General features: G+C 43.2%; 1 protein-coding gene across 1 annotated transcript; it reads right to left on the reverse strand.

Moving 5' to 3' along the window:
* Positions 1-2,655: 2,655 nt before the first annotated feature.
* cyyr1 (cysteine/tyrosine-rich 1) lies at positions 2,656-13,562 on the reverse strand. Its single transcript, XM_071387387.1, has 4 exons — positions 13,034-13,562; positions 10,228-10,327; positions 6,382-6,542; positions 2,656-3,731 (listed from the first exon to the last, which is right to left on the reverse strand). The coding sequence occupies exons 1-4, from the start codon at positions 13,098-13,100 to the stop codon at positions 3,598-3,600; spliced, it is 462 nt and encodes a 153-aa protein (XP_071243488.1). The 5' UTR covers positions 13,101-13,562; the 3' UTR covers positions 2,656-3,597.
* Positions 13,563-15,158: the final 1,596 nt, after the last annotated feature.

The raw sequence follows: 15,158 nt of genomic DNA on the forward strand, positions 1-15,158 counted from the left end.
AGCTCTTCGCAATGCTTCAAGCATTGAGCTGTTTATGACTTCAAGCCTATCAACTCCCGAGATTAGGCTGGTGTAACCGATGTGAAATGGCTAGCTAGTTAGCGGGGTGCGCGCTAATAGCGTTTCAATCGGTGACGTCACTCGCTCCGAGACTTGGAGTAGTTGTTCCCCTTGCTCTGCAAGGGCCGCGGCTTTTGTGGAGCGATGGGTAAAGATGCTTCGAGGGTGGCTGTCGTCGATGTGTTCCTGGTTCGAGCACAGGTAGGGACGGAAGCTATACTGTTACACTGGCAATACTAAAGTGCCTATAAGAACATCCAATAGTCAAAGGTATATGAAATATAAATGGTAGAGAGAAATAGTCCTATAATTCCTATAATAACTACAACCTAAAACTTCTTACCTGGGATTAGGAACCACCAGCTTTCATATGTTCTCATGTTCTGAGCAAGGAACTTAAACGTTAGCTTTTTTACATGGCACATATTGCACTTTTACTTTCTTCTCCAACACTTTGTTTTTGCATTATTTAAACCAAATTGAACATGTTTCATTATTTATTTGAGGCTAAATTGATTTTATTGATGTATTATATTAAGTTAAAATAAGTGTTCATTCAGTATTGTTGTAATTGTCATTATTACAAATATTTTATTTGTAATAATTAGTTGGCATCGGCTTTTTTTGGTCCTCCAATAATCGGTATCGGCGTTGAATAATCATAATCGGTCGACCTCTACTCTAGACAACACTATCTACCAAGAGAGTTCTCATTTATATTATTCGTAGCTGTCTATTTACCACCACAAACCGATGCTGGCACTAAGACTGCACTCAATGAGCAGTATAAGGCCATAAGCAAACAAGAAAATGCTTATCTAGAAGCGGTGCGCCCAGTGGCTGGGGACTTTAATGCAGGCAAACTTAAATCCGTTTTACTTAATGTCTACCAGCATGTCAAATGTGCAACAAGAGTGAAAAAAAACTCTAGACCACCTTTACTCCACACACAGAGACACATACAAAACTCTCCCTCGCCCTCCATTTGACAAATCTGACCATTTTATCCTCCTGGTTCCTGCTTACAAGCAAAAACTAAGGCAGGAAGTACCAGTGACCCGCTCAATACAGAAGTGGTCAGATGACAGACTGGAATATGTTCTGGGATTCATCCAATGGCATTGAGGAGTATACCACCTCAGTCATCGGATTCATAAATAAGTGCATCAATGACGTCGTCCCCACTGTGACCATACGTACATATCCCAACCAGAAGTAATGGATTACAGGCAACATCCGCATCGAGCTAAAGGCTAGAGCGGGACACTAATCCGGACGCTTATAAGAAATCCCGCTACGCCCTCAGACGAACCATCAAACAGGCAAAGTGTCAATACAGGATTAAGATTGAATCCTACTACACCGGCTTTGATGTTCGTCGGATGTGGCAGGGCTTGAGAACTATTACGGACTACAAAGGGAAACCTAGCCGCGAGCTGCCCAGTGACACGAGCGTACCAGACGAGCTAAATGCTTTTTATGCTCGCTTCGAGGCACGTTCAACACCATAGTGCCCACAAACCTCATCACCAAGCCAAGGACCCTGGGACTAAACACCTCCCTCTGCAACTGAATCCTGGACTTCCTGATGGGCCGCCCCCAGGTAGTAAGGGTAGGCAACAACACGTCTGCCACGCTGAGGCCCCTCAGGGGTGTGTATTTAATCCCCTCCTGTACTCCCTGTTCACCCATGACTGCGTGGTCAAACACGACTCCAACACCATCATTAAGTTTGCCGATGACACAACAGTGGTATGCCTGATTACCGACAATGATGAGACAGCCTATAGGAGGAGGTCAGAGACCTGGCAGTGCGGTGCCAGGACAATAACAATAACCTCTCTAACAATAACCTCTCCCTCAATGTGAGCAAGAAAGGAGCTGATCGTGGACTACAGGAAAAAGCGGGTGGAACAGGCCCCCATTAACATCGACGGGCTGTAGTGAAGCGGGGCGAGAGTTTCAAGTTCCTTGGTGTCCACATCACCAACGAATTATCATGGTCCAGATACACCAAGACAGTCGTGAAGAGGGCACGACAACACCTTTTCCCCCTCAGGACACTGAAAAGATTTGGCAATGGTCCTCAGATCCTCAAAAAGTTCTACAGCTGCACCATCAAGAGCATCCTGACCGGTTGCATCAACGCCTGCTTTGGCAGCCGCTCGGCATCTGACCGTAAGGCGCTACGGAGGGTAGTGCGTACGGCCCAGTACATCACTGGGGCCAAGTTTCCTGCCACCCAGGACCTATATACTAGGCGGTGTCAGAGGAAAGCCCCAAAAATTGTCAAAGACTCCAGTCACGGTACCAGAGCACCTAGTCAGGACCAAAAGGCTTCTTAACAGCTTGTACCCCCAAGCCATAAGACTGCAGAACAATTAAGCAAATGGCCACCCAGACTATTCACATTGACACCCCCCAATTTGTTTTTACACTGCTGCTACTCGCTTTTTATTATCTATGCATAGTCACTTTACCCCTACCTACATGTACAAATTATCTCAACTAACCTGTACCCCCACACATTGACTCGGTACCGGTACCCCCTATATATAGCCTCATTATTGTTATATTATTGTGTTACTCAAAAAAAAATTTTTACATTAGTTTATTTGGTAAATATTTTTTTCTTTCTTGAACTGCATTGTTGGTTAAGGGCTTGTGAGTAAGCATTTCACAGTAAGGTCTACACCTGTTGTATTCAGCGCATGTGACAAATAAAGTTTGATTTAGATTTTAGATCTTGGGTCAGTTTTGTAGTATCTCCACTAATAGTTAAGGTTGGGATTGGGGGAAGGGGAAGCTGATACTAGATCTGTACCTAGGGGAAACTTCACCCTGGAGCCGTATGTTTACCATCCTGTTTCTACGGTACAATTCATAGTTTTACACAGTTTTCCTTGCCTGGTCCCAGATTTGTTTGTGCTGTCTCGCCATGTCCTCAGGTCATTGCCACATAAAGGAATTGGCAATACAGCACAAACATATCTAGGACTAGGCTACAGTTTTCTCTCCTTTGCCTTGTAGAAATAAGATAGGGAAGAGCACTGGCCTGAAGGAAAGCCAGCTAACAGACATCTCTACCAGAGAAATGGTACAACAAAGATCCACATCTTCAAATAAAGTTACGTACTTTGTCCCCTCACTCATATTCATTGACATAGAATATGAGTCAAATACTACTAGTGGTTTTCACCCCCGAAAAGCAGATCAGTTGGATTGACCCCCACCCCCACATCAAATGGTCAAAAGTGGATCAGTCCACACAGTCATTTTAAGTGATTCAGAGGTTTTCAACCCTCCCCCCCACACACACACACAAAACACCAATCAGTTTAATTGACCCAATCACACCCACAAGAAAAGTTCAAAGTGGTCCAGTCCACATGCAGTCATTTTAAGTGATCCAGAGGTTCGAAAGGATATGCGTACAGTCTCATCTTTCCCTGCTAATACACTTCATAAGCTTAATCCATGATGTGCTCCTTCAGAAAGGCAAGTAGCCTGGTCAGGATTCTCCATTTTGTCTTCAAGTCATTTGCGATTACAGCCCGGATACGGAGGGGGAGGGGAGTAGCTGTCTGTCCTAGGTGGGGTGGGGGTGTAGGGAGGGGGGCGCATGGCCGAAGGGTACATCTCATAGTCATAGGTGTAGGGAGGTGGGGGTCCTGGAGAAAGAGAGAGAGACCGACAGACACAGAGAGAGAAAAGTGCATGTTTGTTATCAGTAGTACCAGTAGTAGTACCAATACACACATACTACACACATACAACATACAAGTACAACAGACCCTGCTATGTCATTGTATCTGTTTTGATGGGGCTGTAGAAACCAGTGGAGATTGCTGAGGAGATGACGGCTCATAGTAATAGCTGGAATGGAGTCAATCAGAGGATGCTGTTGGGAGCAGCTATAGGAGGACTGGCTCATATCAAACACATATAAAAAACACAAAATAAACATATGGAAACCACGTTTGACTCCGTTCCATTGATTCCATTCAAGCTATTACAATGAGCACGTCCTCCTATAGCTCCTCCCACCAGACTCCACTGGAGTCAATGGAATGGTACCAACCAATGGAAACCACATGTTCGATACCATTCCAGCCATTATTGTGAGCCGTTCTCCCCTCAGCAGCCTCCACTGGTAGAAACGTTCTAGACTTCAGTATGTGTTGGTCATTGGTGGAGGAGCAATGTCCTCTATTGGTGGAATCATTGCACTGCAGGGAAATGGGTAAATTGGAGGCCGGGTAATTTTATGTTCAGCCGGTTAGTGGAGGAGCAGTGGTTAAGGCCTGTATTCATAAAGAGTCTCAGAGTAGGAGTGCTGAGCTAGGATCAGTTTGCCGTTTTAGACCATAATGAATAAGATTAGGACATACACACCAAGCAGTGTCTGAGGAAGGCCTGAAAAATACCAAAGACTCCAGCCATCCCTGTTCTCTCTTCTTACGTCTGGCAGGCGGTACCAGAGTATCAGGTCTCGTACGAACAGGCTCCGAGACAGCTTATGAAACTTCCAAGCAATGAGACTTCTATACAGATAGACAATAGCTGCCCACCTCCACCAAGGACTGTATGCACTGACTGTAGAGTACCAGTCAAAAGTTTGGTGGACACATCTACTCATTCAAGTTTTTATTTTATTTTATTTTTACTATTTTCTACATTGTAGAACAATAGTGAAGGCATCAAAACTATGAAATAACACATATGGAACCATGTAGTAACCAAAACAGTGTTAAATAAATCAAAATATATTTTAGATTCTTCAAAGGAGCCACTCTTTGCCTTGATGACAGCTTTGCACACTCTTGGCACTCAGATCCCCACTCATTCAAATCGGGGACCCGAACCTGCGACCTCTCGGCCACCGGCCCAAGCTTCCAGGCGGCAGGCCTCCAACCTTCCAAGATCCCCCCACAGTTCCCCTCGAGAGCTTCCCCTCAACCATCCAAGAAACCCCCCACAAGCCCCCCTCGAAAAACCTCCCCCTACTCCCTACCCGCCACCATCCCCCTCCAACCCGACCAAAACCACCACCGACCGACCGACCCACGCGCCAACAACCAACAAAAAGAACAAAAGAGAAAAAATACAAAACCAAAGGAAAACAACAACAGAAAACAACAACGCAAAAACAAAAGACATCAAGGACAACAGAAATCATGACAGCAAGGCCAACTGTATGCGTTTGTGTGCATGTGTGGCACTATTTACATTTGTGTATGTGCGTGTCCCGTGTGTGTACACGTGTGTTTCAATGCAAGTTTCAATGCAAGTGTGTGTATGCATGTGTACGTGCATACAAGCGCACAATGTTCCTTTTTAATGTTATTTAAACATGCACTTGAATGGACAAATGACTCCATTCTATGTGCATCGAAATTACAATCTGTTTGTCTGTGCCTTTTGAAAGCCTGACACCGTAAGATCGTATTTTATAACTTAGCTGACGACGGGGCACACACTGATTGAATCAATGTCGTTTCCACGCCACTGCAATGAAAGTAAAGTAAATGTAAGATGCACATAAAATCAACAGTGTAATGTTTGGAATCAGTCTCGTGTAAGGTGAACTGTTTTGGCCTCACCTCTGGTCTGATAATTTCCCCATAATCTCCAAAGTGTTCTCTTTCAATTGCTACCATGCTCATGTATATGCTTTTTATAGTTATTCTTAAAAATATATATACATTTGTCTCTATCCATATCGGCCAATTTTCACAAGTGTAAGGGGTTAAAGGACCAGGGCAGTCAAATGTTATTTTCTTGTGTTTTATATATATGGAATAATACTGTGAAAATGTGAAAATGATGATAATGCCCATTTAGAGTAACATTTCTGGGATCTTTTATTTCAGCTCAAGAAACATGGGACCAACACTTTACATGTTGTGTTTATATTTTTGTTCAGTGTAGTTAAAAGACCAATAAGAAAGAGAGTTCCAAATCTCTCTGACAATAACAGACCGTTTTCAGTTTTCCTCTCCCCACCCAGACCAATTCCAGACAGTCCCTAGCAAAATTCTTGCTTAAGAAATTGCTCTTTGCTAAGAAGCTCATTTTGTTTCCTTTTCGCCATTTGAATGGAACACAGTAAGGTACTTAGTTGTTACCTGGAAATGATTTGATATTGAGATAAAAATGGCTGCATTGGACCTTTAAGCATTTCACTGTACTTGTGCATTTGACTAATACAACTTTAAACGATATGGACCCTGAGAGCTGACCTAGGATCAGTTTAGCATTTTAGATCATAATGAATAAGATTATATGGACAGGGGGGACCTGATCCTAGATCAGTCTTACCTGGGTAGCCCTGGGACACAGTGTTGATGTAGGAGGTGTTGAACACGTCCACCTGGGCCCGTCGCCCGTTCTTCACACACATGCACACACACAGGAAGAAGGCCGCCAGCGCTCCCATCAGAAACACCACACCAAACACGATGCCCGAGATCGCCGTGCCTCTGGAAAACGCACACACACACACATGCATGCACACACGCAAACACGTTTGTCACTTAGACTGAATGCTCCCCTTTTCATTCTAGTTCGTGGCTGCTGGTAAGTCATCTCATCCAATTAATCTTCTCACAAATCAATTCTGCATGGAATTTCAATTCACCTCCCTACCTCTTTAAAGAGTATCTTTAAAAAAATCCCACGGCCACCGCCTCCCCCAAAAAGGCTATTTTGTTGAAAAATAATTTGTTGAGGGAAAACGTGCTTTTTTATTTTATTTAACCTATATTTAACTAGGCAAGTCATTGTAAATTCTTATTTACAATGACGGCTTACCAAAAGGCAAAAGACCTCCTGCGGGGATGGGGGCTAGGATAAAAAATATAAAAAACAACTACCTCAAGTTCTAAACCCTCATCACACCTGTGGGGAGAGGGACATTCTTCTTACAAAACCACTTGACCTTTGTTTGGAGGTGTTCAGAACAGGGTTAAGGGTAGAGAAAGCTTGTTGGACACTAAGAAAGCAAAATCCAGGGAGGGGCCAGCTGAGTATAAGACTGTATCACCTGCATATAAATGGATGAGAGAGCTTCCTACTGCCTGAGCTATGTTGTTGATGTAAATTGAGAAGAGCGTGGGGCCTAGGAATGAGCCTTGGGGTACTCCCTTGGTGACAGGCAGTGGCTGAGACAGCAGATTGTCTGACTTTATACACTGCACTCTTAGAGAGAGGTAGTTAGCAAACCAAGCCAAAGACCCCTCAGAGACACCAATACTCCTTAGCCGGCCCACAAGAATGGAATGGTCTACTGTATCAAAAGCTTTGGCCAAATCAATAAAAATAGCAGCACAACATTGCTTAGAATCAAGGGCAATGGTGACATCATTGAAGACCTTTAAGGTTGCAGTGACACATCCATAACCTGAGCAGCTTTAATATTGCATACCAGAGAGAATACTATAGACATCAAGAAAGCCAGTCAGTTGATTATTGACAAGTTTTTCCAACACTTTTGATAAACAGGGCAAAATAGAAATAGGCCTATAACAGTTAGGATCAGCTTGATCTCCCCCATTAAATAAAGGACGAACCGTGGCTGCCTTCCAAGCAATGGGAACCTCCCCAGAAAGTACAGACAGCTTAAAAAGGTCGGAGATAGGCTTGGCGATGATAGGGGCAGCAACCTTAAAGAAGAAAGGGTTTAAACCATCCGACGAAGATGTTTTTTTGGGGTCAAGTTTCAGGAGCTCTTCTAGCACCTCGGACTCAGTGACTGCCTGAAGGGAGAAACTTTGTAGTGGGGCAGTGGAAAAAGAGGGAGACGCATCGGGGATAGTCGCATTAGAAGGGGTGGGAGATGAGGAAATGTTGGATGGGCAAGTAGGAATCCTGACTTAATGAAGTGGTGATTAAAGAGCTCAGCCATGTGCTTCTTGTCAGTAACAACCACACCATCAACTTTAAGGGACATGGGCAGCTGTGAGGAGGAGGGTTTATTCTCCAGGTCTTTAACCGTTTTCCAGAACTTTTTGGGGTTAGACCCACAGAGAGAGAACTGCCCCTTAAAGTAACTCACTTTGGCCTTCCGGATAGCCTGAGTGCATGTATTTCTCATTTGCCTGAATGAGAGCCAGTCAGCCTGACTATGCGTGTGCCGAGCCTTTCGCCAAATGCAATTCTTGAGGTGGAGTAACTCTGCAAGATCACGGTCGAACCTGTTTTCAATTCTCATTTTATTTATGGGGGCGTGTTTGTTAACAATACCACTGAAAAGATTAAAAAAAGAAGGTCCAAGCGTCTTCGACAGAGGGGATCTCGCTGATTCTATACCATTTTACAGAGGCCAGTTCATAAAGGAAGGCTTGCTCATTAAAGTTTTTTAGCAAGCGTCCATAACAAATCAGGACAGGTCGCTTCACTAAGCAGCCATTACGAACACAGGCTGTAAAACAGTGATCACTAAGGTCATTACAGAAAATACCAGACTGATACCTATCAGGATTATTTGTGAGGATAACATCAAGAAGAGTAGCCTTTTCTGGGTGTTTGGAGTCATACCTTGTGGGATTGGTAATAATCTGAGTCCCATGGCTTTAGGTCACCTAGCAGGACAAATTCAGACTTAGTGTAAGGGGCCTGGAGAGAGCTTAGGGCAGGTAGGGTACAGGCCGGTGCTGATGGAGGACGATAGCACCCAGCAACAGTCAACAAAGAGCTATTTGAAAGTTTAATACTTAAAACCAGCAAATCAAATTTTTGGGGGACAGACTTGGTGGAGACAACCGAGCACTGAAGGTGATCGTTGGTAAAGATTTCCACTCCCCCACCTTTGGAAGATCTGTCTTGCCGAAAAAGGTTATAACCAGAAAGGTTAACATCAGTATTCAAAACACTCTTCCTTAAACACGTCTCAGTAATGACCAACACATCTGGATTGGAGCTGTGAACCCACACGTTCAATTGATCCATTTTAGGTAATAAGCTTCTAGTGTTAACGTGCAGAAAACCCAGGCTTTTAAGAGAACAGAAATCAGTGATGCAGACATCAGAGCACAAGTCAGAATTGTGGCTAGCAACAGTAGATGGGCCAGGGTGTACATGCACATTTCCAGATATCATCAACAGTAACACAATCAAGGCACGGCATAGCAAAATGCACAAGAAAAAAATCTAATATATAACGACTTGGGGCTACCCATTGTAAGTTCAGAGTCACTCGCCCCAACAGCGCCTGTGTGCTGGAGGCGAGCAGAAGCTCGGGAGAGGGGGGGGGGCATAACAGACAGGGGGAGACAGGCCAGGGCAAACGGTGAACGGATCGCCAGGTGGAATCCAAGCAGCGGTGCAGTAATATTGTGATATGTTGTTGTCTCACCTAGCTATTTTAAGATGAATGACCAAACATGTCTGTGGTGCAACCATGGAGATCTGCTCAAACATCTGATTATATGACTCAGACCTGTGTGTGTGTGTGTGTGTGTGTGTGTGTGTGTGTGTGTGTGTGTGTGTGTGTGTGTGTGTGTGTGTGTGTGTGTGTGTGTGTGTGTGTGTGTGTGTGTGTGTGTGTGTACATGTACGTGTGTATGTGGTCAAAATCCATTTAAAAGGCTGTGGAGAAGCGGTAGAATGAGATGAGATATCTCTCCTGAAACAAGGAGCCATTATTCCTCCCGATTACCTTGTGACAACCATGGCCTTGAAAGAGCTACATTATATGGCTAGATAAAACGAGTCCACATTCAATGGGCCTATTCAATAGCACTTTTCTGTGAATCCCCCACATCAACTTTATCAACTTTATGGTATCAACTTTATGGTGTAAAAACTGTGAATTTGGGAATTTTAACTGTGGCATTAATTAATGTTCCATGCTTACACAACACTTTAATATCATTATTCTCTTCGTTGGTGGACTGTAGCAGGTAGCATGTGTTATACTCCATAGGTGGACTGGTGAGGGGGACTGAGAAAGCGAGAGGCCAGCTGTCTTGAGCCAAATGACGGAGGTCAAATCTCTCAGAGGGGTCATACACTGCATGTGGAAAGGGCAGGTAGTAAAGTGGTAGAGAAGTGATTGTGTGTGTGTGTGTGTAGTCGGTGAGTGTGTGTTTGTAGACTGAGGGTGACTGAGTATGTGTGTATGTATAGAAGGTGACATTGTGTGTGAGCATATGTGTGTGTACTTACGAGAGGACATCTCCCATAAAGGCGTAGTAGGAGCAGCAGAAAGGGGGAGAGCCTTCACAGCAGTACTCCACACAGCCATCACACTGGGCCTCACTGTGACCTGCAGGAGAGATGCAATACATTATATGGAGACGCATACACACACACACACACCTACCTCTACTACGGACACATGCACACACTCACACACACCCTGCATCTAATATACTGAGAGAAAGGTAGGATGTGCTCTTTGGAATCAAGATTTCCAAAACCCTTTAAAAGGCCAAAATCACAATGCTGTTTTCATATTACAAAAGGTTAAAAACACAATGGAGAGTAGCTACGGCAGATACACTTAACACTTTGTCTTTTGCTTAGTTGAACCTTTTCTAAACACGGAAATGTCACTAAGATCAAGGCTTTAACTTAAGAGTTTTTTTAAACTAGAGTAATTGCACTTAAACTCAAAAAACAAGAACTAAGATATTTGATAAGTGGAAATATATAGTCCTTATAGAGGGTTTATGAAGGCTTCATTCAGCCTTAAAGGGTGTTCATCCTGTAGAGGGGGACCTAAGCATAAACCGACAAGCACACAAACACGGCACATCAAAAAGGGTGAAGGGTTGATAACAACAAGATGAGTTGTGTGACAACAGGGCTATGTGAATGGAGATCATCCAAGAATTGTCAGAAAATATTTTCTTTATGTGAAAGCGTATACTTTTTAGTCAACTGCACTATTCACTAACTTCACCTCTGTGTTCTTTCTCTCTGCACTAGTCTGAACCTGCCGATACCTCTCTCTCACCAAAGATCTTCCCTTTGTATACCCTGTTAGCCTTGGTTGGGTGGGGAGTGTGTGTGTGTGCGAGTGTAAAAAAAAAGGCACTTCTCTTTTCTGACTTGAACTGACTATTCTGATAAATAGTTTGTTGAGGGATACTGTACCTGGCACGATTGTGATGTGTTGTCTCTCCTAGCTACAGTATCTTAAGATGTATTTATTTTATTTAACCTTTATTTAACCAGGTAGGCAAGTTGAGAACAAGTTCTCATTTACAGTTGTGACCTGGCCAAGATAAAGCAAAGCAGTTCGACACATACAACAACACAGAGTTACACATGGAGGGAAACAAACATACAGTCAATAATACAGTAGGAAAATAAGTATATATACAATGTGAGCAAGTGAGGTGAGATAAGGGAGGTGAAGGCAAAAAAAAGGCCATGGTGGCGAAGTAAATACAATATACCGTAGCAAGTAAAACACTGGAATGGTTGATTTGCAGTGGAAGAATGTGCAAAGTAGAGATAGAAATAATGAGGTGCAAAGGAGCAAAATAAATAAATAAATAAATACAATAGGGAAAGAGGTAGTTGTTTGGGCTAAATTATAGATGGGCTAAGTACAGGTGCAGTAATATGTGAGCTGCTCTGACAGCTGGTGCTTAAAGCTAGTGAGGGCATCTGCTAAATAAGAGCATCTGCTAAATGACTTCAATGTAATCTAAAAATGTGTAAACCTGTGTGTGTATGTGAGCACGACAAAGACGAAGCACTGAAGGTTACAGGCACTCTGAGGATCTGGAGGGCCGGATTAACAAAACCTTCTTAAGAAGAAATTTCTTACGTTTTTTCGTTAAGTAATGTTTTGTGAATCGGCCCCTGGTGGTGAGAGTCCTTCAGTGGAGACACATGGATACGTGACAACTTGAAATGAAGGGGGTGGCTTAGGGAGAGTGGTCTCAAAATGAGAAAGCACTTGAAATAAAGGACATTTGAAAACACTACTTGTGGTTTTGTATTTGATTATTATTTATAGAGTATTTGAACGCACACGGTCTGTCTAAAGGTTGTGTGTCCTATATCTCAGTGTTTGCCCTCCTCAACCCCCCCATAATTTAACCCAGACACAGCCCTTCTGTTTCTCAACCTTCAAGCATACTGCCACAAATTACTGGTGTGTGTGTGTGTGTGTTCAAGGATTTTCATCTTCATTCCAGCTTTATTCTCACTTTGTTCAAAAGCTGGTGTATTTTCAACGCATCCCTCCAAACTGATGGCAGATTGTATTTTCCATCCCTGAAAAGGCTGTGTGGGCCTATTATAGTAGCCTTGACCATAGGGCTCTGGTCAAAAGTAGTGCACTGTGTAGGGAATAGGGCGCCATTTGGGCTGCATCCATATTTCTCACTGTGAAGTGTGGAGTGCAACTACTTTGATGTGCATGTCATCCAACGATGGGAGTCTATATGGGTGGTCCCTTGAGGTCTAGCTCCTTACCTCCACGCCCTGTCGCTTTTTACGCTGGGGACAATGGCAGTATAGTTCTGCGACTAGCGCCGAGCAAAGCTTGTACCCCCCCCCCCACACACACACACACACAGACGCTCGCACACACTTTTTTCTTCTATGTATATCGCTTCAGAGTTTTGATGTAAAGTGTTATGCAAATTGTTGGGTTACATTTACGAGATTAAAACTCAATTGAGCCTTTGTCTTTGTAGAAGTGGCGATACATACAGTAAGCTACAGTAGTTCTATTTACCCAGGGACTCTTACCATTGAGTAAATTAACGGTAGTATGTCTAAGTTAATGATCGGCTGCTACTTTAAAGCACGTATTTTTGCGATATAGCTACCGTTCGTTTACGTTGTGAAACCATCCATGCATTGGGTTGATGAGTTCACACTCACAATTAGCCTAATAAAAAAAGTCAACCATTATTAAAGGAACACTTTTGCTGATAATAAAACATTTGCGCACGTTGAAGGCGATAAAGCATTGTAGAGAACCAGGGACAAATGAACGAACTCTTACCGGTAAAAAGACAAAGTAGGAGAGAGTCCCGTAGGAATTTCCACCCCGCTGCCTCTGTTCTTTCCATATCGACTGATAGCACAGGCCTACTTGTTCTAAATGTTGCTCACAGTTATTCTCAAACGATAACGTCCGCGTTTTCCATCGATATGCGCCTACAAAGAAGACTATGGGATATAGTCGCTCGCCGAAACATCGCTAATATGCGCATTTCAATTGAGTTCTCTAAAAAGTTCCATCGAAGAGAGCCATGAACGCACATGAATGGATCTTTGCTCCAGTCATAAAAATGCTCCAGTCAGAATGAAACGTCTCGTTCGTTTCTTCTTCCATGTGTTCGTATCTCTAAAAGTGTTTTCCTTCACTCTTTCCTCGCTGTTTTCTTCTGTTCCATTTTCCCCTGGAGTGGGTCCTAGCGCTTCCCCTCCCCCGCAGCAACTATTTTCTCAAATTACTCTGTTGACTGGGTGGGAAAAGGGATGGAAGTACCTCAATAACATTCGCATCTCTCCGCCGCCCCAACCATCACGACCACATTGAAAATGAAAAAGATATATATAGGTCTATGTCGTGTACACCTCACGATCATTTTGAGAGGAAATTTGCTTTAAAAAAAACATTGTTTACCAACGACCCTAGTCAGAAACCAAACAATATCCACCCTGCCCCTCTCAACATGTCCTACAAAACATCCACGAACCTCTACTTTAAATGTTCAAGGAGCACGAAGTTTGTTTGATATAATTTATAAGTAAACTTCTTCATCTTGTAAAATGTAGGCTAAATGGGTTGCTCAAGAGTGTAGGATTGAATGACCCCCATCTCAAACACAATCTTTAATCAACCTAGGCCTATTTACCTTGTGTGACAGTCAAACATGGTTATGCCTTCATATAGGGCCACTCATTCTGCATAAAATACGAATTGTTTTAGGTGAGAACAGTCCAGTATCTCTTTATTATGAATATATATTATAATGCTAATAAAGACGGAATAAGCGTGAATCGCCTGTTTGGCTTTGCCATGATGCATGAAAGAGGAGCTTGGATATATAGATAGATTAATTCTAAAATGTACTGCATTAGTTCAAGTTGAAGTTTCCTCTAGGTGCAGATCTAGGATCAGCTTCCCCATCCCCAATCATAACCTTAACCGTTAGAGGGGGAAATGCAAAACTGACCCATGACCGTAGTCTAGGGGCAACTTCACCCTACACCTCAGAGTGGCATCTTGTCATTCTTATGACAGCTTTATTGCAGGAAGTGCCATCTTCAACTCCCACGTTACTATTCTGTTGGATCATATTTAACTTCATAGGGAACCGTGACCTTTTACAGAAATGCCACCCATTCATAATTGCTCACAGATGTCAGGGGTTTTAGGCAGTTAATTAATTGGGTGTTGTTGGTGGGAGTTTTTGCCTTTTGTTTTGCACCGGCAGGCAGAGATGGGAAAACTGAACAGAAGTACAACAATAGTGTAATTGTATTCTATAAAGTCCCAGTTCCCAAGGAAAGAAGCATTTTCCATTGGCAACAACAGCAACACAACTGTGGTAGGCTACCTGGTGGCAACTCCACAGTGCTTATGGGAAGAGCACAGCATTTAATATATATAGTCCTATACAGAGACTCTGTTGTAGTATGCTCTTTAAATAAATTGTAAGTCTGTCTTTTCAGTGGTTGAAACATGTATCACTGTAATGTGGACAAGTTAGCATTGAGCTTTAATGGTTTGGGCTTCCCTTTTCCTTTCCCTTCTTTGGCTCTTTCTTTCTTACAGTCAACATAAGCTAAACTTAGAGGGAATAGAGATTCAGGACATTATTTTTCTGTTCTGCAAACCTGTTTACAGAATCTGCTGCCACATTATGTGCGTCCCAAATGGCACCCTAGTCCCTTTATGGTGCACTACTATTGACCAGAGCCACATGGGCCCTGGTCAGTCAAGAGTAGTGCACTATATAGGGAATAGGGTGCCATTTGAGATGAGACCATTATGGTGTTACCGAAATTACAGTGATGTTGGAGTCTTCTTCTCCCATAATTACAGCGTAATGACTTCCTTTGAGTCTTGGCCCGCAATCACAAAGCGTCTCAAAGTAGGAGTGCTGATCTAGGATCTG

Source organism: Salvelinus alpinus, chromosome 38 (genome assembly GCF_045679555.1).
Source record: "Salvelinus alpinus chromosome 38, SLU_Salpinus.1, whole genome shotgun sequence".
Classification (NCBI taxonomy): domain Eukaryota; kingdom Metazoa; phylum Chordata; class Actinopteri; order Salmoniformes; family Salmonidae; genus Salvelinus; species Salvelinus alpinus.

Excerpts from the sequence above, each read along its gene's own strand:
- cyyr1 (XM_071387387.1), bottom strand. The coding sequence starts at position 13,100 with ATGGAAAGAACAGAGGCAGCGGGGTGGAAATTCCTACGGGACTCTCTC. Across the intron at positions 10,328-13,033 it reads CCTACTTTGTCTTTTTACCG|GTCACAGTGAGGCCCAGTGT; the intron begins GTAAGAGTTCGT and ends TCTCTCCTGCAG. Across the intron at positions 3,732-6,381 it reads TGTGTCCCAGGGCTACCCAG|GACCCCCACCTCCCTACACC; the intron begins GTAAGACTGATC and ends CTCTTTCTCCAG.